At 46.1% G+C, this 21,131-nt stretch overlaps 2 protein-coding genes across 6 annotated transcripts; both read left to right on the forward strand.

Annotated features, from left to right (window-relative positions):
• The first annotated feature begins 1,041 nt into the window (after positions 1-1,041).
• ZDHHC23 (zinc finger DHHC-type palmitoyltransferase 23) lies at positions 1,042-8,591 on the forward strand. 2 transcript variants are annotated; one of them, XR_003990200.1, is made up of 5 exons: positions 1,042-1,208; positions 1,530-2,222; positions 2,866-3,033; positions 3,881-4,970; positions 7,863-8,591. XR_003990200.1 is itself a non-coding variant. In XM_030477192.1 (4 exons), the coding sequence occupies exons 1-4, from the start codon at positions 1,102-1,104 to the stop codon at positions 4,146-4,148; spliced, it is 1,236 nt and encodes a 411-aa protein (XP_030333052.1). In that variant the 5' UTR covers positions 1,042-1,101; the 3' UTR covers positions 4,149-8,591. The 2 variants fall into 2 exon arrangements, 1 of the variants encoding a protein (XP_030333052.1); XM_030477192.1 differs by having other exon boundaries at positions 3,881-8,591.
• Positions 8,592-12,481: 3,890 nt separating this feature from the next.
• Positions 12,482-20,920, forward strand: RBM11 (RNA binding motif protein 11). 4 transcript variants are annotated; one of them, XM_030477194.1, is made up of 7 exons: positions 12,601-12,688; positions 13,560-13,683; positions 14,467-14,902; positions 16,575-16,737; positions 17,661-17,739; positions 18,481-18,574; positions 20,484-20,920. In XM_030477194.1, the coding sequence occupies exons 3-7, from the start codon at positions 14,900-14,902 to the stop codon at positions 20,811-20,813; spliced, it is 669 nt and encodes a 222-aa protein (XP_030333054.1). In that variant the 5' UTR covers positions 12,601-12,688; positions 13,560-13,683; positions 14,467-14,899; the 3' UTR covers positions 20,814-20,920. The 4 variants fall into 4 exon arrangements, with proteins under 4 accessions (XP_030333056.1, XP_030333053.1, XP_030333054.1 ...); XM_030477196.1 differs by lacking the exon at positions 13,560-13,683 and having other exon boundaries at positions 12,482-12,688; XM_030477195.1 differs by lacking the exon at positions 12,601-12,688 and having other exon boundaries at positions 12,822-13,683.
• The last annotated feature ends 211 nt before the right edge of the window (positions 20,921-21,131 follow it).

Below are 21,131 nucleotides of genomic sequence, written 5' to 3' on the forward strand. Positions count from 1 at the left end.
TTAAAAATAAGAATAAAAATAATAGTTCTCAAGTAGTAGAGATGGGTATCCTGGTGCAGGAGGCAAGTTACTGAAGGAAGGAAAACCCACAGTGCTACTGGTTGTACCTCATCCAGGACCGTCACCTGGGCATTCTCTGATACATGTGTGTGACATGATTTCCTACTGAATCACATCCTGGGACTAGCCCAGGATTCAGCACAGACCAAAAGCCAGCTGTGCTAGTGCTCTGATATTTTGGGGACCTTACTGGTCATTTTTCTATAGCAGCTGAAGGCATACATCCAGGAAAGCAACCTATCCGCAGGCTTCTTAGCCCTTTTTCTACCAGTTTCTCCACAAATGGTGTCTCCCTCAGAGCTGCACTGGAACCAGTCTGGCTGGATAGCCTGCTGGATGGCTGTGAACTTGGAAGCTGTCATTTCCGTGCACCCTGAGCTTCCCCCACAGGGTTGCTTTGTCAAGGAAGAGTAGGGATGAGTGTTAGTTGCAAAGGTTAGCGGATCTTACGTGTCAAAGGAGAGAAGGAGTTGGGCTGGTGAAACACCAGATACTGCAATGATAGTTCATAGGTAAGTTCTCCAAGTGCATGGCTCCTGGGCACAAGGAGTGAAAGGAGGTAAATGACTGAACTGGGATTTCTGGGGTCCCCTTTTGGTGAAACCATACCACTCAACACCCTAACTTCTCCATGTGTTTGGAAGTCTCTGATACAGAGCATGATCCAAATTGGGGGGGGATAAAAAGAAGAGAAGATTTAATTCCCCTCAGCCGTGTCTTCTCCTGTGTGGAGGGACGGGGTCCCCGCAGCCGCCACCTGTTGCGCTGCCCCTTTAAGGCAGGTGCCGCCGCGTCACGGGCAGCCCCGCCCCTCCGGGGCAGGCATTGGGCTGTTCCGCCGTCAGGTGGATGGGGGGGTCCCGCACCCCCCCGCCGCACACCTCCGCTCGGGGCGGCCAATGGCGGCCGGGCTCCGCCGGGGGGGCGGGCCCGCTGTGGCGGAGGCGGTGGCGGGCGCGGGGCACCTGCGGCCGGCAGGGACGCGGGGCGGCGGCGGCGGCCGAGGGTGGGCGGCGGGGAAGGGCGCGGCGCGGCGCGGCGATGGAGGAGCCCCTCTGCTGCTGCGAGTACGTGGACCGGCGGGGCCAGAGGAACCACCTGGCGGCGTGCTGCTGCGACTGCGAGGACCTGGACGAGGGCTGCGAGAGGTAACCCCCGCCCCGGCCACACTGCCCGGACACGGGTCCGGCCCGCCTGCGAGACCCCCGCCCAGTGGCCGCCCGCGGGGGCTCCGGGTGTCCCCCGTGTGCCCCCCGTGTGCCCCCCGTGTGCAGCCGGTACCCCCTTGGAGCGTGGGGAGGGGAGCGGAGCGGAGCAGCGTCCCTCTTCTCGGGAAACTTGACCGGGGAGAGCGAAGGGGTCGGCGGCCGGGCTGGGCGCCTCGGGGCGGGAGGGTGCAGCGGCGGGGTCTAGGGTGCGCGCTGGCTCCCCGTGTGCCAGCCGGGCTAGCCTGTGCTTCCCCCTAACAGGTGGCTGACGTGCAGGTCCCTGCCGCCCGGAGCCCTGGGGAGAATTGCCGACACCGTGGCGGACCGAGTGCGGGTGCCCTGGTTCGCAGGGGCCGTGAAGATCAATGTCAGCCTTGTGCCGCCTCTCCTCCTGCTGCCCGTCTTCCTCCACGTTGCTGCCCTGCACTTCCTGCTGGGGCTGGTCATCTTGACGTCCCTGCCCGTCGTGGTGCTGTGGTATTACTACCTCACCCACAGGAGGAAGGAGCGGACTCTCTTCTTCTTGAGCCTGGGGCTCTTCTCCTTGGGGTACATGTACTATGTGTTTCTCCAGGAGGTGGTTCCACGAGGCCACGTGGAGTATTCCCAAGTGGTTGCTCTCACGTGCGGGTTAATTCTTATGCTTGCAGCCCTGTCTCGAGCCAAGACAGACCCTGGCTACCTTCCCGTCCCAGCAAGCGGCGAGAAGTCATTGCACCAGGGTTTGCCTAGCAAGAGTGTTAGAGGGAGCTCCAATGGGCTCCATGCGTCAGGAGCTGCCAGCGGCCGTGCTGTGAATGGCGAGGCTCAGGGCTATGCCCGGGTGTCCGCTGAGGAGCCAGAAGGTGTGAAAAAGGACTGGTGTGCTAGATGCCAGCTGGTCAGGCCAGCCCGAGCGGGGCACTGCCGGCTTTGTGGCAGGTGTGTAAGGAGGCTGGACCACCACTGTGTCTGGTAGGTTTTGCACTGCTGAGCCTGTATGTGTTTTCTCTCTCTCATCTCGTTACCCTTGTTTTCAAGTTAGCTTCTTTTTTTACAGTTTTTCTCAGATGGGGTTGTTACGTGAATACATGCTGAATTTACCAGTTTTAATAACAACTTTGTTGTAGGTTGGGTTGACCTGATAGCTGATAACATCTACAGGATACTTCAGAATTGCCTTTGATTCTCTACTGATTTTCATCTGGGGTTTTGGGTTTGTTTTTTAGTTCTAGATTTGGTGTGTGGAGCATTAGCAATCCTGCAGTTAACTTACATTAGTGCTCTCCTGGGCAAGGGAACCTCAGGCTGCCTGTGTGCATGCAGTGCTGGAGCCAAGGAGCAGTAGGGTATGATGTGTCTTAGTGAAGGTTACTACACTTGCTAAAAGCTTGAGGCAAACAGTCTGCTACTGTTACCCTACTGGTCTCTTGACTCGTGCCTATAACCTTTCTATAAAAAGCTAGAAAGCTTCTTAGAACGTGTTTCAAAGTTCTTAGCTAGCATTGTATCGAAGCATCTTGAAAATTAGGATCTCTGACAGCTGGGGGAGGGAGGAGGAAAGAGAAGACAGTTTCTTTTCCTTTTAAGCAAAGTAATCTTCTCTTTCCTTTTGGAGGATTAACAGCTGTGTAGGGGAGCGGAACCACCAAGCGTTCATCCTTGCCCTCTCCTTCTTCATGCTTACCTCTGTGTATGGGATTACGCTGACCCTCCACACCGTTTGTGGGGGCCGAACTCCATTTGTGGCATTGTTCTACTGCCCCGGGGCCTATTCTGACTACAGGTGAGATATCTGTCTGGGAGAGAGATGGGCTGAGAATGGGCTTGGTCAGGCATCTGTTCCTCAATCTGTGCTCTAGGCCTGTGCTGTCAGGTCAAACCTGACCACAAAGTGCTCCCTAGAAAGCTCTGGAAAGCAGGGATGCATCAATGCTTTTGCCAGGGTGGGGAAGCCTGAGACATGGAGATAACTCACCATTTATTGGGGGGGGGGGGGGAATAAAAATTGGGGGAGCTGGGGTTTAAAGTCTTTATTGTGTCCTGTATAGATACATCCTTAAATATGTTTGTCCCCCAAATGCAGGTAGTGGTCTGAGAGCCTGGAATACATGTGCATTCTCTCCCTGTCATCCCTCACTGTTTATCTAGTGACCGTCCCTCTGAGTTACCTGCTTAGGACAGCCAGCATTAATGTGCCTTGCCTGGTGGGGAGGGTGGTGAGAAGCATTGGACATGAGTTCAGAGAGTAGCGCTACCACTGATGGGCAGAGCACACTAGCACGAGTGACTCCACCTTCCTCTGCGCTCCATTTCATGATCTATTGAGTGTGAGCATCGTTGTGTCCCCAAATAAGGACCAAGTACCTTTACAACAGTAAGCGTAAAGAGCTAGGTCGTGTTATAGCAATGCAAGAGTAGCTTTGGTAGAGCTAAAAGCTCTCATTAAGCAAGCTGTGAAGCTTTAATTCTGAGAAAGCCTGTAAGGATTATCTGATGAAAGCAGCAAAGTGAGATCACTGTGGCAGATGCAGACAGGGATTTGAAAGGATAGTGATTACCAGGGAAAGTCACTCTAAAGCAGCTGCTCCAAAACTAAATGGCTTCCTTCCCATCTTTTTCCCTGCTGCCAGCTCTGCTCTGTCGTTCACCTGTGTGTGGTACTGTGCCATTGTAACAGCTGGCATGGGATACATCCTCCTTATCCAGCTGTTGAACATCAGCTACAACGTGACCGAGAGGGAAGCTCGGCTGGCTCTGCGGGACAACACTGGGCGCAGGCTCCTGGGTGGGTTGGTGATAGACACTGGCCAGTATAATAGGGGGTTCCTATGCAACTGGGGGCATTTCTTGAGCCTGGGGTCTTCTTCTCCACAGCGCTCTGCTGAAGACATTGTGTGACCCCCCCCTCTTTCTGCAGATGATGTTGACTGACTTTCTTTAGCAGGGGAATGGCCCCTCCTACTGTGACTCCCTCTTCCCATACTCTTCTTCATGGTTGGTGTATGGGCTGTGTATCCCGTCACTGACAACATCAGAGGCTTTCCCAGGCAGAACAGCTCTTCACGTGCTGCCAGCCAGCAATAGGATGCAGAAAGCAGTAAGCCATATGCACAAATCCGAAGAGGAGGAGCCTGCTGCCTTTTTTCCGCTGTGGGGAACTTTGTGCAGCTCGGCTTATCAGGAAGAAGAGCACAAGGTTTTGAGAACTTGAGTTTTCATTATGTGTGAACCCTGACATCAAGAGGAACCAGCGCTGGACTTCAGAGTGTGCACTGATTCCTGCAAAGGTTAAGGAATCCCTGGCTCATACCTACATGCAACATTTCAGAGATGTCAGGAGGTGAACTTTTGATAAAGATGAGAGATGGAACACTGCAGAAGCGAGGTTCTTTGGCTAAAAGAGACTCTAGGCAGGCGCCGAGCAGCTCCCTCCTCTCTGGGGCGTTTTTATCTTTATTATCTATCTTCTATTCCATCCAGCTGTATACTTGCTTGTATTAAGTGCCTTTGTGAGCAACATTTCTGTAGGGCTTTATAAGATTCCTTCACCTCTTGATCCCTGAAGCTGTTATTCCATCCATGTCTGTCCAACTGGGTGAGAAGACGCTGTCATCTTCGATCTCATCGTTCTTTCTGCTGGGTCTGTGTTGGTTTGAAGGCTTGGCTCATCTCCATCGAAGTGTTTCTGCACTGATTATGGATTATGACATGAGACAGCAGGTAAATACACAAAGTGAAAAAGAGATGTTTTGAAGCAACATGTAGCAGTGGATTCTAAGGGAAAAATAAGTGCAGTCTGGTGTTACAGCAGCTTTATGGAAAGTATCTTTCTCCCTTCCTCTGTGAGGAGAAGGGAGTCTGCAGGAGAGTAGACAATTCTAACAGCATTTTTGGTTGGTAGCATCTTGGTCGGTTGTGTTACTAATAACATAGTGATCCTGTCTCCGCTCAACCAAGTCACTGTGGAGCTGCCTGACTGCAGATCTATTTTCTCAAGCGAGGAAGTCAAGGAACAGTTCAGCCTCTGCTTTTCCAGGGATAGAGTGTGTTGGAGCTGGTTTTTGGGGTAGATGACTTGCACTGGTAGGTGAATGAATGTGTTAAATGTGCTCTGCAGGAATGCCATTTGTTCCTCGTCAGCCTGCAACTGTATTATTGCCCGGACTTGAGCTTTAGCTGAAATAACAAGGTTTTGGTGGTGATTAGGTTTTGGGGGTTTTGGGGGTTTTATTTTTTGTTGTTGCTTTTTGTTCTAAACTCTTTGTATATGTTGTTGGCCCTGCTGTTGTATGAAATATCTGGCTGGAAAAGACTGGGGCCACAGCACAAGAGTTACAGGCCTAAGATGCAGAAGCAGAGGGAAGAGCCTTGCCCTTGCTCCTGATGTTTTAGGTGTGTGTGCAGCATGCACAAATCATACCTCCCCTGATTCCCCTTGCACGGCAGGCAGCTGAGCGTTGTTGGCTGAGTGATGGAAATTCACTGTGCACTGCTGTGCATTATCTCTGAAGAATGGATGGGTGGTGCGTGGTGCCAAACGGCAGCAGGGTTGGGAGTGTCCCTACAGATCCCTGCTGTATTGCTCCTGATTCCGTGTCCCAATTTCAGGTGAAACCCATGTCCCTCTTTGTACTGTTTGGTTTCCTTAAGCAGCACTTTCTATAACCAGCAGATAATTGAGGAGCAGCTGCACTTGAAATGAGGCTGTGTAGAAAGACTTGCTGACTTACTGAGTGTCCCTTATTTCCCCTTACCCCTTTTTCACCTAGTGAGCAATCCTTTATAAGCAAGTAAAGGGGACACCTCTCTTGCTTCCTGCATCTAACTGAACACACTAAGATGTTTCTGACCACTTCCCTGGCCCTCATGTGAAGAAAAAGGCACCAGCTCTACTGTGCTAAGTGTTCCTCTGTGACCTTCTGACTGTGTGGAGCTTGGAGCCAGCCCGTAGGAGTTTAAATTCATACAAAGACCTTGTCTTCACATGAGTTGTCTGTAAATGCTTCCACGGCACATACACATTTTGTGATGCCTGCTGAGATGAACCAGAGCTTGGCAACCCTGGAGACAAGGATGCTGTGGGCTGGCAGGTCTGTCGTCCTCTCAGATCTCATCCTGCTGGCACTTGGGAAGATTAAGGCAGAATCTGTTGGGCTGAACAAACACCTGCAGTAGAGGTAGCCAACCCTCTGTCCCTGTGAGCTACACGTGCAGAAATCAGTCATACACCCATGAGCTGAATGAGCTCTGGGAGCATTTACGGGTTTGAAATCAGTGGTTTCTCTGGGCTGGGAGAAGGAGCAGATTGCTTCCCTGGCAGCTCCTGAACAGTGTGCTCACTTTCTCCCACAGGCAGAGACCAGTTACTACTTTGCAGCCTGTCTGTCAGTGTAGGCTTGTCCCTTGTCTGTTAGTGAGCTCTGGCATGGGGATTTCATTTGTACTGTTTACACTGAGACTCACTCAGTGGTGTTCTCCCAGGCAGCGTGGGCTTTGCAGTGCAGTTCAGGGACAAAGGACCTTGGACTAACATAACCATTCCACACCCTTTGTCAAGACTGCCCTAGTACAGTGGGGAGAAATCCTAAAGTAAATTTGATTTATTTTTGCACTTGTTCCAGAAGGAACTGGAACCATTCAGGACACTAAAAGTGTTGCAAGGCTGGATTATATGTTTTTAGGAGGAGAATGCAGTGCTAACTCCCTACTGAACAGGAAGTTCAGTGGCTGTAATCTGCATAGCAATGGTGACTTTCTCTTTAAGGACATGGCTTCTGTTCACAGTCCTGGCTTCTTCCGGAGAGAATTTACCTTGTGAATGCCTTGGGATATAGGAAACAGAAAGTAACAGGATATCTAAAAGGCATCTAGAAGGGCAGGCGAGCTTCAGAGGCATACTTTAGAGCTCTCCTTTTAATAGCTCTGAGAATTAGCAAGAAGCCTTTTGAAGGGTAACACTCCCCTTTGCACTTATACAAGGGCAGACTGTTGTGATCTCTTGTGCACTCAAGGCCAGTTTCTTTTCTGGGTATGTTCTTGTTGAGCTTGTTACTGACCACACTGGTAGAAACACATTAAAACCTGGGCATAAAGAGTCAGTCTTCAGGCTCACTGTGTTAGCAGCTGCCTGGATCCATGCTGCCTGGTGTCGAAGCAGGCTGCATTTGACAGATGACTTGTGGGTTGCGTGTGTGGCCTTGAGGAAAGGACCAGTGTCTCACCTGTAAAACTGTATGCATGTAGCTGTCAGTAGAGAAAGTCTTCCGTCTGTAAGGAGAGGGCCCAGAGATGGTCAGAAGTAGGGAAGGATTTTGGTAATAGCTAGCCTTGTTTCTCCACCCAGACTTGGAGATTAGTTTACCCTACTTTAACCATGACCTTTTAAAAAGCATTTGTTGCTTCACAAATAGTGTGGATTTCTGCAGACCAGGGCAACTCTTCAGGAGCCAGGGTTCCGCTGTTGCCACTGTTGTAGTGTTAAACCCTCCATGTCCAAATGCCAGTATCTTACTCTTTGGTGACTAATACTAAGAACTGTGCACCATTAGATACACCCTGTAAATGATGGCTTGGCACTCTTTAACTGTCTTCTTACATTGTGCTTTTTTGTAGGCAAGTCATAGGTCCCCACGTCGACTGTTTCTCCATTTAACTTGTCCTCGAATGACAAAAGTCACTGGTGAGCCTGAGTTGTGCTGCTTGTGACTCCTAATCACATTCAGCCTTCATGCTAAGATGGTGCTTTTTTTTTTTTTTTATCCCTTCAAATTAGGTTGCTTTCAAGTGTCTTAATGAAACCATTTGCTGTAAAATTTCTTCTGAAGATAAAATGGATACTGCCTCACTGCCTAATGTCTTAATAATGTGCTCGGGTTATTTTTTTTCTTCTATATGAATATATATTGCCTCATTAGAGCAGGAAGTGTGTGTGATTATGGATGTGTTTCCCCGTATTGCTTGCAGTGAAGAACGTTACAGTTTCCCAGGATTTTCCTGTGCTGCTAGAATGTTTGTACAGCAAAAATCTTTCTGTGGATAGGTGAGGTTCTTTCTGAAATGTGGGAATTCAGCCTCCCAAGATCTTAATTTTATGGAACTCTAATGATAACATGAAGAATGCTGGGCTCTGGAAGAACTGTCTACCTTGGAGAGTGGGGTATTTCATTTTGGTTTGGTTTGGTTTTTTTTCCACTCTAAGTTTTAGTAAGAAACTTTGTGAAACATACTTGTGAGCTTTGTTGGGAGGACTGGTGTGTGTGTGTGTGTGTGTTTGTGTCCATTTTGTGTCGTGTTCAGTGTTTCCAAATGCAGTTATGAATCAAAATAAATTACTGGAAATGATATGTGGAGTGGCCTGTTGATTTATGCCAACACACTCAGCCAGGTTGACGATCAAAAGCTGCCATCATCTCATGGCTATTTAGCTGTGAGCTGGACTTGGGAATAAGGGAGCAATAGGCTAAGGAGAAGCTAGGAAACAAGGTTTCTTCTAGTTCTGCAAAAATTGACCTTTGGGTTTGTTGGTGTTGGGATGAAACAGAGGCCTGTGGGCAGTTCTCACCACCCTGGAAACTCTATCTGATCAGGTTCCTAGTCTTTTTGTCCAGTGTTCTGCTTTCCCTCCTACACCTGCCCACACAATACATCCAGAACCCTAAAAAAGAAGAATCTCTTACTTTAAACCCTCTTCTAAGCCATGCTTGGGAATGACGGGCATATTGTGTGTGCAGATGGTGGGAAGAGATGTAGCCTTTGATTCCATTTGTATCTCGGGACATATGCTGAAAGGCAGGATGACTTTTCATGAGTAGAATCACAGGTGCCTTTGATTGTTCCCAGAGCTCTGCTTTGATTTGCCTGGGTGGCACTTCTGTCAGCTGTTCAGCTGTTTCTCTTTGAAGATTACTTTGCACTCACTGACAACAAGGACCTGCTAGCAGTCACCCAGACTTGTAGCTGGGTGAGAGTGGTGTGTGCACAAGGGTGTCAGACTTCTGACACCCCAGCAGCCACCAGCTTCATTAACTCCAGTGCTGATGACAGGGACATGTGAGGCTATTGTCTTCCCCTAGGTTTCATATTTTTTACGCTGACTGTGGCTTGCCATGTTGCCCTGCACAGCAGGAGCATGCCTGGAATGGCAGCTCAGGTGCTGGGGAAAGCCAAGGTGCTCTATATGTGTCTATAATGCATAACAGGTCTGCAAAGATGTGAGCTGTGGATCAGCCTGCAGTGGTTTATGGGCCCTTCCCAGGCTAACTACTGTCCCCAGCTACTGTTTGCCTGGGGGGACCAGAAGAAAAGACTCCGGGGAGACCTTTTTGCAGACTTTCAGTACTTAAAAGTGGCCTGTAAGAAAGATGAGGAGAGACTTTTTAGCAGGACATGTTGTGATAGGATGAGGGGTGATGGTTTTAAACTAAAAGAGGGGAGATTCAGGCTGGATGTAAGGGAAAAATTCTTTACAATGAGAGTGGTGAAACACTGTCACAGGTTGCCCAGAGAGGTGGTGGGTGCACCATCCCTGGAGACACTCAAGGCCAGGCTGGATGTGGTTCTGAGCAACCTGATCTAGTTGAAGATGCCCCTGCTCATTGCAGGGGGTTGGACTAGATGACCTTTGGAGATCCCTTCCAACCCAAACTGTTTTATGATTCTATGAAATTGTTTAATACTTCAGGCACTGTTTCAAATCCAGTTCAAGGCCTGGGAGACTTTGAAGAGACTGCTGTACAGATTTACTGAGAAGATGGTACTTCTGTGGTCAAGGTTCTGGGGAAAGCATGTAAGAACTCTGGAGGGCAGCTGTCAGCAGGAGATGGGGTTGGGAGTAGGGGAGTTTGCAATCACTTCAGCGTTCTGCATTTGCTGTTGTACCAAAGTGAAAATCCTCCCCCCTTCCCTGCACAGAAGGCAAGTCTGGCTGTGCAGCCACCTCCCTCTCTTGCTAAGAAAAGCAAGGAGCTGACAGGCAGGAGTGTGCCTGAGCTGTGAGAGTGTGGGCTGATGACCAGTGTTGAGGCACTGACATCTGCATCTTAACCAAGCACTGGAGCAGGAGGGATGCTCTGGCACAGCTGCAGGCTGAAGCTGTTTCCTTAGTCTAAAAAGCTCTCTTATATGTCACCCTCCTGCTGGGAAATATTTGCTGGAGCTTTAATCTGCAAAACACTAACATCATGCCTGGGATTTTAGGCGTCTCCCATGCAGTCTCCCAACAGCATCACTGGGGGCAGCCTTATTTCTCTCAAGGAGGTATGAGTTGTTTCAGCCAGGTGTGGGTTGAATGGGGAAGTCGAGGGACTTCTCATCTCCCCTTTGATTCCCTTTGATTCAGACCATGTTCAGTATGAATGCAGCTGATCCCTGAACATCATCCCTATCCCAACTGAAGCTTCAGCTCCATGGTAGTGTTGAATTAGTAGTAGGCAAGGGCAAAGAGATCTCAAAGCACAGCTCCTTAGGGATCTTCTTTTGGCTCCTTGCTGCTGGAACTGTCCAGCCAAACAGCATCTTGCTAGCAGAATCTTTTACAAAGCTACTAAGAGTAGAAGAAAACCCTAGAAAGTGAGAAAAAGGTCAGTTTCAAGAGTAAGTGTTGACTGTACTTCAAGTTCTTTGGAGTATTATTTTAATGGGTGGTGAGTGGGTGCTGAGGTGAGGGAGAGCTCTGAGCCTTGAGGATAAAATGTGCAAGTGTGGTGTTGCTGGGGAAAGAATCTGCAGTTCAGTAAACTGGAAGCACCCCTGCATAGCCAGTGGTTTGGGGCACCCTTTTAGCTGTAAGAGATGTTGATTCAATGCCTGCTTAGCCTCTTGCTAGGGTCAAACTAGGCTGTGCTTGTCCACTCTGCTGCTCCATCCTCCATCCTCCTACTCCCCATACAGCTTCCATGTGTCCTGTCTCCAGCTGGCCATAATGCTGCCTTCTTTCTGGCTGCGCAAGGATGTGTTCTCGCCTTTCATCCTCTGGGTCACTATCCTCCTTGCCATAATCCAGGTGAAGGGTTGACTGGAGACATTCCCTGCCCTCTTCATTGCCAAGCCCTGGTGAGGAGGAATTCAGCTCAGGAAAAGGCCACCAGTAACATGAGAGCTGTGTCGGAGGTGTTCCAGTAGCTCATTAGGCACTACACGGGAGAGGCTTCCAAGGGGAGAGTGTGTACTAAGACAAAGAGGATTGCTGCAGCTGCACTGCCACAGCTTGCTGTGATTAGCACCAAGTGGCTGCTGGCTGCACTGGGGCATTAGTTCGGTAGCTCAGTCCTCAGCTCTGCTTCTCCCTGCCTTTTTGGATCAGTGAAAGACACTACCCTGCTGCAGTACCTGTTCTTCCCTGCAAGACGAGTTATTCAACCCTCTCTCAGCTTGCTGCTTCCTCTCACAATCTGCCTTTTAATGCAGCCAGATGGTCTGTACTCGCCCACACTCCACGCAGGCACCTTCAGCTCCCTGTGTTTGGATAGTGCGCTCATCTGACCTGCTGGTGGTCAGGCCTGTAGTCTGCCTTCGGGAGATGGTGAGCGTTCCTGTCCTGTAGAGAACGGCTGTGGTCCCTGACCGTGGGCTGCCGTCTAGGGCCGTGTAGTTGGCTTCTGACACAATTTGCACTGACACCTCACTCGTGTTCGTTTCACATTTGGGTTTATTGGAAACTTTCAGCGCATGCACAGGTTTTAAAAACCATTTGATACAATGGGTAGCGGTAAACTGTCTTCTTCCTGGCATCACGTGAGTGCTCCCTGTACTGCCAAATGCTTTTGGAGGGAACTTTGCCTGTCTTGCTGTGAGGGGGCAGTGATTCCAGACTCCTGCCTTATGCTGTTGCTAAGACAGGACATACTGTACCTTAACGGCGTTACCCTCTCTGCACTATGCTGCAGGTTAAACAGTGGTAAGAAACTTTTGTTTTTATCATGTCAGCGTTAGCTTATGTAAAAACAGCCTGCCTTTTTCTTGGATTTTTAATGGATGGGTCAAGTGAAAAGCCCCTCACAGCCTTGCACAATATATCCTTGAGCGCTACAGGTAAACAGCTTGGGCACTGGTTAAATGGCAAGACCGAGGCTCACAGCACCACCACCACCGTGCTGTGCTGTGCTGCGCGGCGCTGCGGTGTGTGGTGCCGCCCCTCACCCGAACCGCGCCGCCGCCGCCGGCGCCATGGCCCTCCCGCGTTGCTAGGACACCGAGTCCGCTCCCTAGCAACTCGCTCCATCGCGGAGCGCTTTACGGCAGCGGCGGGCGCTTTCACCGGGCGCTTCCCCGGGCCCCTCCCGCGGCGGGACCTGCCGCTGGCGGCGGCGGGGCGGCGGGGGGGGGGGGGTGGCGCCGCCATGTCGTCGCCGGGGCGGTCCGAGGAGGTGGACCGGACGCTGTTCGTGGGGAACCTGGAGAGCCGCGTGCGGGAGGAGATCCTCTACGAGCTCTTCCTGCAGGTGGAGGGCGGGCCCCAGGGGCGGGGCCGGGCCGCAGCCGGGCGCGGCGGACGGGGTGTCGCCGGGGTCGGGCGGGGATGAGGCTGGTCCCCGAGCGGCGGCTCCGCGCTGGGGAGCGGCGGCGGCCGCCTTTGGAACGGAGCGCGGCGGGCAGGGCTCTGGGCCGGGTCCTGCCGCCGCGCACGGCGGGGCAGGAGCCCCGAACGTGGTTAGCCTCTTCGCGAAGTGCCGCAGTTAGGGAGGAAGTTGAATAACTTAAAGATGTTCTTAAAATCCCCAGGATAAAAAATCGGGTTTTACACTTTAATATAGTCTGAGCAAGAAGGATTTGGTCAAGAATTTTATTAGGAAAAATTAGTGTAAAACCTGAAAATGTGCGAAGCAACGTTAACAGAATTAAGAGAGTACTGTTAGGAATGATCTGCAGGTGGGGCTGTGGACTTCCACCTGCAAATGACCTTTATATCAAAATGGTTTATGTTTTGATGCATGAGAAGATAATAAAAATTCCATTGGTGGGTTTTTCATGGAGCTGGGGGGAAATACTAAGTAGTTGGACCTGTTTCAAACCAGAGCTTAATTCTCTTTGGAAATAAAGTATGCCAAGGAAGAAAGAAAATGGCAAAGACAGAAAATGTTAAAGACACTGAGTTGGCTTCAGTTTTGATCTCACATTGACAGCATCTCTGGCTAAGCCACGCTTATTAACCTGACAGTGGTAAGGAAAAGGGAAGAAGATAGGCAGAGAACATTAGATCACTAGTGCAAGCATCAATTACAAGATGGACTGGCAATAGTTGCTGGTCATGGGCTTTTCCTGAAGTTGTTTATGATGTGTTCGGTTTACTTTTTTCTTCCTGGCGTGATCCAGCGAGCCTCTGTCAAGTTAGAAGGTCCTAGACTCTGACTGGGCACTTTAGCTGACAGCATGGTGATAAACTTGCTTCTACTAATCCACTGATTTCCTGTCTCAGAATGAATCTTGCTTCCTTCTGGTGAGTTCACAAAATAAAGAGTGCAAAAACAAGAGGTGGGCAGAATCATCTGTTCTCTTGCTATTTCATTTGCTAATCAGAACTAGTTCTACTCACCAGTTTTATTCCACTGATTAATCTGGTATTCGTCTTGTTAACCAGACAAGGCCTCAGCATGCTACCCATTTGCATTGGAAGGCCTTTTTGTTTGATATATTCTAGCCCTTTGGGTTGCTACCTGTGTTCTCCTATCTTCCTAGCTTTCAATTTTTGACTTTTCCCTAAAATTAGCAAAGAAATGTTTGTTTCTTCTCTTCCTGCCCCCCTTATTTTCTATGCAGTATTCCTACCTGTTTCCAATACTAAACAGTAGTCTGCTGTTTAACTGCAAATCTTAGGTAAAGAAAGCTTATCTTAGCAGAGGACATGAGTAATTCCATTCAATTTCTGGTACAAAAGTGACAAAAATAAGCAGATGCTCTCAGAATGCGGTTTTGCATGACACTTCTGCATAATCTGCAGCACTCACCCAACTGCTGACTTTCATCTGAGTCTTTAGGTCATCCCAATAACACCTACTTAGCTTTTTTCTTCTGTTCACCTTGTTCTCCATCGGGTTTTTCTGTCTTTTGCTGCAACAGCATATGCTTCTCACTGCAATACCGCCCTTTGTTGGGAAGTATGTAGTTCAATATTCCTGCTATGGCATAGTCCTAAAGATGCACTCCAGTTTTTTCCCTCATCAAATCATGAGCAACTATCTAGTACTACTTCTTAACTATTAATATTTTTCTTTATGAACAGGAAGACTACGTATTTAAAAGAACAATCTGCAAAGGACTCGAGTATGTCATTTGTAGTTCTTGAAGAACCAGATCATCCTCATTAGGCAGATATTAATCAGAAGACTGGATATATGTAATTTTTTAAAAACCTGCAGTGTAGTGCAGAACTGCAACAAAAACACCTTAAGGAGCCAACTCAAGCAAAAGTAAATGTTCAGAATCTTACTGAAGTCCCTTCTTTAAAACAAACAAGCCCCCAAAACCCAACCCAACCAGCCAAAACAATAAAGCAGAAACAAACACCCAAACCAAAAAAAAAAAACCAACCCCAAACAGCAAACTTCCAGATATTTGGAAAGACGAGGTCAACATTTTAAAGATTCCCTGCACAGGACAACCTATGTAGTATCCATCGCTGTATAGCCTGATCGCCCTCTGCATCACTAATAAAAATGGTACATTATCTTTGATCCTTTGTGTTTTTCTACATGACTTCTCTACTTTCACCAGCGTTGGGGGGGTGGGGGTGTTTCATTTTTCAATAAAAGCATCTTATTTAATTGAGGATTTAGTTCATACACAGCTGGCAAAAGCATGCAGCGATCAGACATGATTATCACAGATGACAATCCTGAGTATCTCCAGTCTGACAACATGGAGGCTATGATAAGGGAGGTGGCTGCACATCATCACTTTAAATGCTCACAGCAAACTGGAGATGTGTTGTTTGACAGGAATCCTTGGAGATGCAGAACAATGAAGTAGATGACTTTCTATGGCTTATTTTCTTCATCTGAGCATATGCTCTGTGTTTATTTTGAATGTTTAACTGTTTATGCAGTTTAATTGCTGTAAAGCTGTTACGAGTTAACTCATGTTTGCCTGAAGCTGTAGATGACTTCTGAGTGACTTTTACTGCAAAGCACCTATTGTATCAGTAGCAGTAGTGGAGGGCAGTTCTGATAACTGCTGGGTTTTGATTCAGAACAATGAATTCTCCATCTACTACAGTAATTTAGACATTCAGTGATTTTTTTTACTGCTGGATTTTTTTGTAACTTAGGTTGACTTCATTGTTCCTCTGGATACTGTATCCTCCTAAAGTTAAGTTGTGGCATCCTTAACACTCCAGAGCTGTGGCAGGAGACTGCTATTGGCCACTTCTTTTCACTCTGCTAAATCAGCCGTACAGCTGCATAGTTTGTTTTGATGAGAAGCTGTTCATTCCGTGACTAATACACTGACTCCATCTCGTGGAGAGAAAATTCTTCCTCTTTGATACCCATTACAAAAATGACAGTTTCTTTGAAATGGAGCCAGTATTCAGGATATCGCTGCTTTAATTTGGTCCCAGAAGTACTATGCAAGGATTAAAATGGTACGTGTAGGCAGAGTTGGAACTTCTCACTGAAGATACTTCAGCCAAAGGGTGTGGTTTGGGGATTTTGTTTTGTTAATGGGATTTTGCAGGCACAAACCCAGTATGTTAGTTGTAATGAGACAACAGGGTCTCCTGATTCCTTGCCGTGTAGTTGTGAGGAGGGTTAGGCAGTACAGAAAACTCTTTTGTGGTGGTCCCAGAAGCTCTACTCTCTGTTCAGCTTTGTATTCCCACAGTGCTGATGCTGACCATTTTAGGAATTTAAGCAAGAGTAAAATAGAAGCGTATTTACGGAGTAGGTCACTTTTACATAGCTGATATTATCAATTTGCTTAGTTACGTTAGCAGTGCAAAAAACCCTCTGTAATAATTGTACTAGCAGCTGCACAAGCATTAAGATAACTTCTGCTATGGAATAAGTAAGTTAGTCTTCCCCCTTGCAGCAGCTGTGAGTATATTTTAAAAATAAGCAAAAAAATCTGATTATTAAAGACTCAACATCCCCCACAGACTGATGCTTGGTTCCCTTTTAACATTTGCGGAGCTGATTTTTGTTTGTAGAAGGCTCAGAATTTGAGCTTGGGGTATGTGGAGAGACATTTTTTCACAAAGAAGTGAAGATTCTTCTACTGAGAAATTTACACTGTTTACACTGGCAAAATATACGTCATTATGAAATCATCAAAACAGAATGAAGTGTCAATCTCTGTTAATTTCTATGAGAAAATAATACAAATTTCTTTCAGGCTGGACCACTAATCAAAGTGACGATTTGTAAGGACAAAGAAGGAAGACCTAAGTCTTTTGGATTTGTCTGTTTTAAGCACAAAGAATCAGTGCCTTATGCAGTAGCTTTGCTGAATGGAATCCGTTTGTATGGAAGACCAATTAGAGTGCAGTTTCGGTTTGGTACGTTTAGTAATCTCAATGATTTAGTCTTTGTGAATGCTTTAGTTTTAATGACTATCTTTGAATCCTACAGTCTTTTACAAAGATGTTGATTTATGGTTGGAACAAATTACAGTCCATTTTTTCAAGAAACAAAAGCTTTTCGTGGCTTTTGTATAGGGGAGGATTCAGTCTCTGTATTTTTTGTTTACTAAGAGAATACAATCGTTGGGTTCAGAACAGCCTTAACTTGAAAGATAACTCAGACCACACTGTGTGAAAAACATAGCAACACAGGTTTTCACACCAGACTACATTTAGGAATCAGGGTGTGACTTTATTTTGCAGTCTGGCACAAAAAGTTGATTCAGTAGGTGCAGCAACTATCAAGCTGTTTGATAGCTTTTATACTAAAGCCACAGGCTTATCAGAACTGTTGTTTTAAGTTGAAGGGAATATAGTTCAAAGCATATAGTCAAATCAGAGTCACATTCTTCATTTTATGTTTGTGAAAATAAACTTTCTAGAAAGCTAATGATCAGGCACTGTTTGCAAACTAAACATTAAGGACGCACGTTCCCACTGTGCACTGTGCTACTCCTTACTTTGCAGGCTGTAGAGAGCAATTGCTGGCTTTAAATACAATAGCTGAGGTTCCTAAAATCAGAAGCATCTCCTGTGTCTGTAACTGAATGGGAATTACTCTATTCTTGATTACTTCAACAGCCCTGATTTATGCTTTGTAATTGAGTAAATGATAAATTAAAGTTTTCAAGCAGTAAAATGATGCTATAAAGTATTTACCATAAAATGGCACCTTACCTTTATACACTATCTTACATATACTGGCACAGTACAGATGCCACAGAACACTTCCTGTGGTTTTAACTTGTTAATTGAATAGTTGTAACTGAATAGTCATTATGCTCTTGTCTTATCTACAGGGAGTTCTCACTCAGCAGAACTGAACAGCCCTAAACGTGGTTTTGAGAACTATACTGACTTACATTCACCTTCATATAGGTAACAAAGATCGCCTGTGAATAAACTCTATGATTATAATGTTTAAAAAACCTTCTTAAGAAAATCAGTTATGTGGTAGAGCAATCTTCAGGCTTTTCATTAAAACAGCTGTTGCATGCTTTAATTGCATCCTTGCTGACTGGCAATGGGCTGTAGTTAACATTAGGTTGCTTAGCTTGCCAGAGGTTCAGTTAGCTTGAGTTTTCTATTCTTTATTTGTTTCTGCTAGATACAGGACCATGACAAAATGCTGAAATATGCTGTTTGTACTTACAATGTTTGCAGTTGTTAGGGGAAAAAAATCTGATTATAATCTTTTCAAACCCTGAGTTTATATCTGTATTTTTTGTGTGTATACGTACAAGCAGCTGTCATGCACACATAAATGCACAGGTATAAACCTGTTATAGTGGAAGTCTGAACACCCCAGATTCAGTATTTTTTGATGTTTCAACATTTTTATTTACAAATGTGACAGGACTCTCTGTGGAAGCTAAACTTCCATGGTGAAATCCAGAACCCTTCTGCATCTGCACTAAAGTACATGTGAAGATTACTCATTAATTGAGCTTTTGGGTATATTTTCTTTGTTTTATAATGTTTTTTCATGGAAGTCCAGTTGTTAATATCTCAGTTCTCCTCTTGGATATTCTCATTAGAGCCCAAGAGTTAAGTCTCAGCACTGTGGTAAGCAGTATGTGGTGGACATCTAGTTTTTGTACATTTGATTGTTTTTCCTAGGTATCAAGAGCCGTATGGAAATCCTCAATTTCCTGTTACTCGTTTTCCAATGAACAGTAGTTTACCTTATGAATATTCAGGCTTTCCAAAGACGGTGAGTTTGTGTTAAAAGTTAAAAATTTGGAAGATTTTTTACAATGTCGACTGTATTCTCCATTTCTGCAAACAGTGGTACTCAATGTCTCAAAATGTGATCTAGGCTGCTAACGTTGACTGTATTAGGTCTATTTATTAAGTCACTTAAGCATACTATCATAATAGGGGATCTACCACACCCTTTTGTTACAGCAGAAATGTTTTAAAGGTTAAGGAGGCTAAAAATGTCCAATTCTACAGAGAGAGATCTTTCCTGTACTGTGTTCCAAATCAGATCCCCTTGCTGAGTCAAGCTGATCTAGTAAAATTACAACCATGCAAGCAATAGCTTCTTCATATACAGCTATTTCAGTCATGGAACCTCTTAGCTCTTCTACTCAATTCAGAAATACCCAGCAGAAGTTTGAAATGTCCTAAAACCAAACGTAAAACTCGTCCAGCAAATCACCGCTGCTCAAGTTAGGGCAACAACAGTTTGAGGTTTTCTGGCCTGAACCTTTACATGCCCATGCAGTTCTCACATTCATGAGTTATTTTCACAGCAGCAGACAGCGAGAACCTGTATTCATTTCCCCCCAACAGACTCTGGTCCTGTCCTAATCTCTTGTGTCTGAGATACTCCACAAGGCAAGGGAACAGGTCTTTTCAGATGGCAACCTGTGGGCCAAACCCTACTCACCTCCATCACGGAGCTTCTGAATCTGATGAGTATGGATCAGTAGGACTGAAGAAACCCAGCATTTAATGTGAGGTACCAACTGTGGACAGCAGTGCTGCTGCCCAGTCTGACTGGGGAATGGCCAGCTCTCTTTAACTGCAGAAGGGGTGAAGTCTGGATAGATGACTCTTGCTAGCTGCAATCTGAGCAGGAAAATGGAGAGGGTCTGTTCCCTGTTGCACAGATGTGGTGGTGGCCTGCCTCCCCTCTTCCCAGGCTATGGCCTCAGAAGAGCTGGTGCTTGCACAGACTATCCCGTCCCCTCCACTGTGGTTGGAAGGCTTGGGAGTGTTCCATCTCCCCCACTGCTCACTGATGACCCCACTCAGTAACAATGCAGTATGTAAACACCCAAAGACCAGACTCAGTAGACCAGCACATACAACCTACTTCATCCCATTTTCTGCTTGCTAGAAGGGATGGCATTGCAGTATGTCTCCAATAATAGCTTGATGCAGCTTCAGCAGGAAGTGGTCTTGTCATGTGTACACCTTCACAAATCTACCTCACCTTTCTTTGGGTGAGCCAGTCAGGTTGCTCACTTGGAGTTTGCCTGCACATATAACATAGACATGCTCTCCATCATTTTTCTGGTTACTGCCAGTCAGCAAAAAGCCACTCTTTTCTGACCTTTGTAATTCTATTTCTGTATTTGGACCGTGTGTTTTGTATGAGAGGGTCTCTTGGGATGCTTTAGGGACTGTAGCAGTAAACTGGCCACTTGCTGCATTGTTTCACGTGCTTTGATGTCTGGATTCACTACACCTCATTGGAATGCCTTGTTCCACATTAAAATTAGTTAAACCAGGTAAAAAAAATTGCAAATGTGCATTTACATTTACATTATTTACATAATGTCTTTACATTAACAATAGGCACTGCAGTTCCAAATGTTTATAAAATACGCAGATGGAGAAATGAAAGGAATGCCATGTTTGATTACCTTACACAAAGACTAACTGGCAGTTTAATCTTAAATCAGATTACATCTTTCTTCTAACTTTGCCATGAAAAAATTGTCTACTTTTCCTAACTATTGTTGGTATAATAAATACATAAGTTTTACTCTCAAACGATCTGTGTTATAATTTATCAGTATTTTCACTGTATAAGCCATAATGCATGCAACATTAAACTCCTCAGGACTTCCTCTTTACAGTGTTAACAACTCAAGTTTCTGTTTCTCTAGGTGAACAGTTTAGGACAGCAGTACCCAGTACAGAGTCCAATGGTTCAACAATTTCCTTATTACCAGATGACTCCACCACAGCCTTCAAATTTCTACTTTTCTCCCTATCAGAACCAAGCTGCAAACTTTAAGTCTGCACAGAGTTCTTTTGAAATGGCCCTGCCACACTCAAGTAACTATGGAATGCACCAGGTGGATCAAAGAACCTCTAAAAGAAAGAGAGAACAGCAAAGTTATGACAGTGACACTAGCATTGAGGATGACAAAATGAGACAAAGAAAGGTTGGCCAAAAATACAGGAAGTGCAAAGCCAAGAGAAAGAGGCACTAATACTGTGTAACTGGATTAGTCTTTTTGTTATTATTATATTTGCTGCTTTTATTTGAGGGGAATGCAATCTTTCATCTTTGCACTTTATTAAAAAAATGAATGTTCAAGATTCATATTATTTTTTAAATGTTTTATGCATAAAGTATACTGATGACTTTATTTAATCTCAACCTATTTAAAGAGGAAAGTACTATTTAAGGTATCGGAAATGTTTAAGCAGATAAAGTTTTTCCAAATAGAGAAAGAACCCTAGTTGATTCTCTTTTCACCCAAGAATCATGGAAGGCTATTATTTCACTAATACAGAAACTTTATGGA

This window comes from Strigops habroptila, chromosome 2 (assembly GCF_004027225.2).
Source record: "Strigops habroptila isolate Jane chromosome 2, bStrHab1.2.pri, whole genome shotgun sequence".
Lineage (NCBI taxonomy): Eukaryota > Metazoa > Chordata > Aves > Psittaciformes > Psittacidae > Strigops > Strigops habroptila.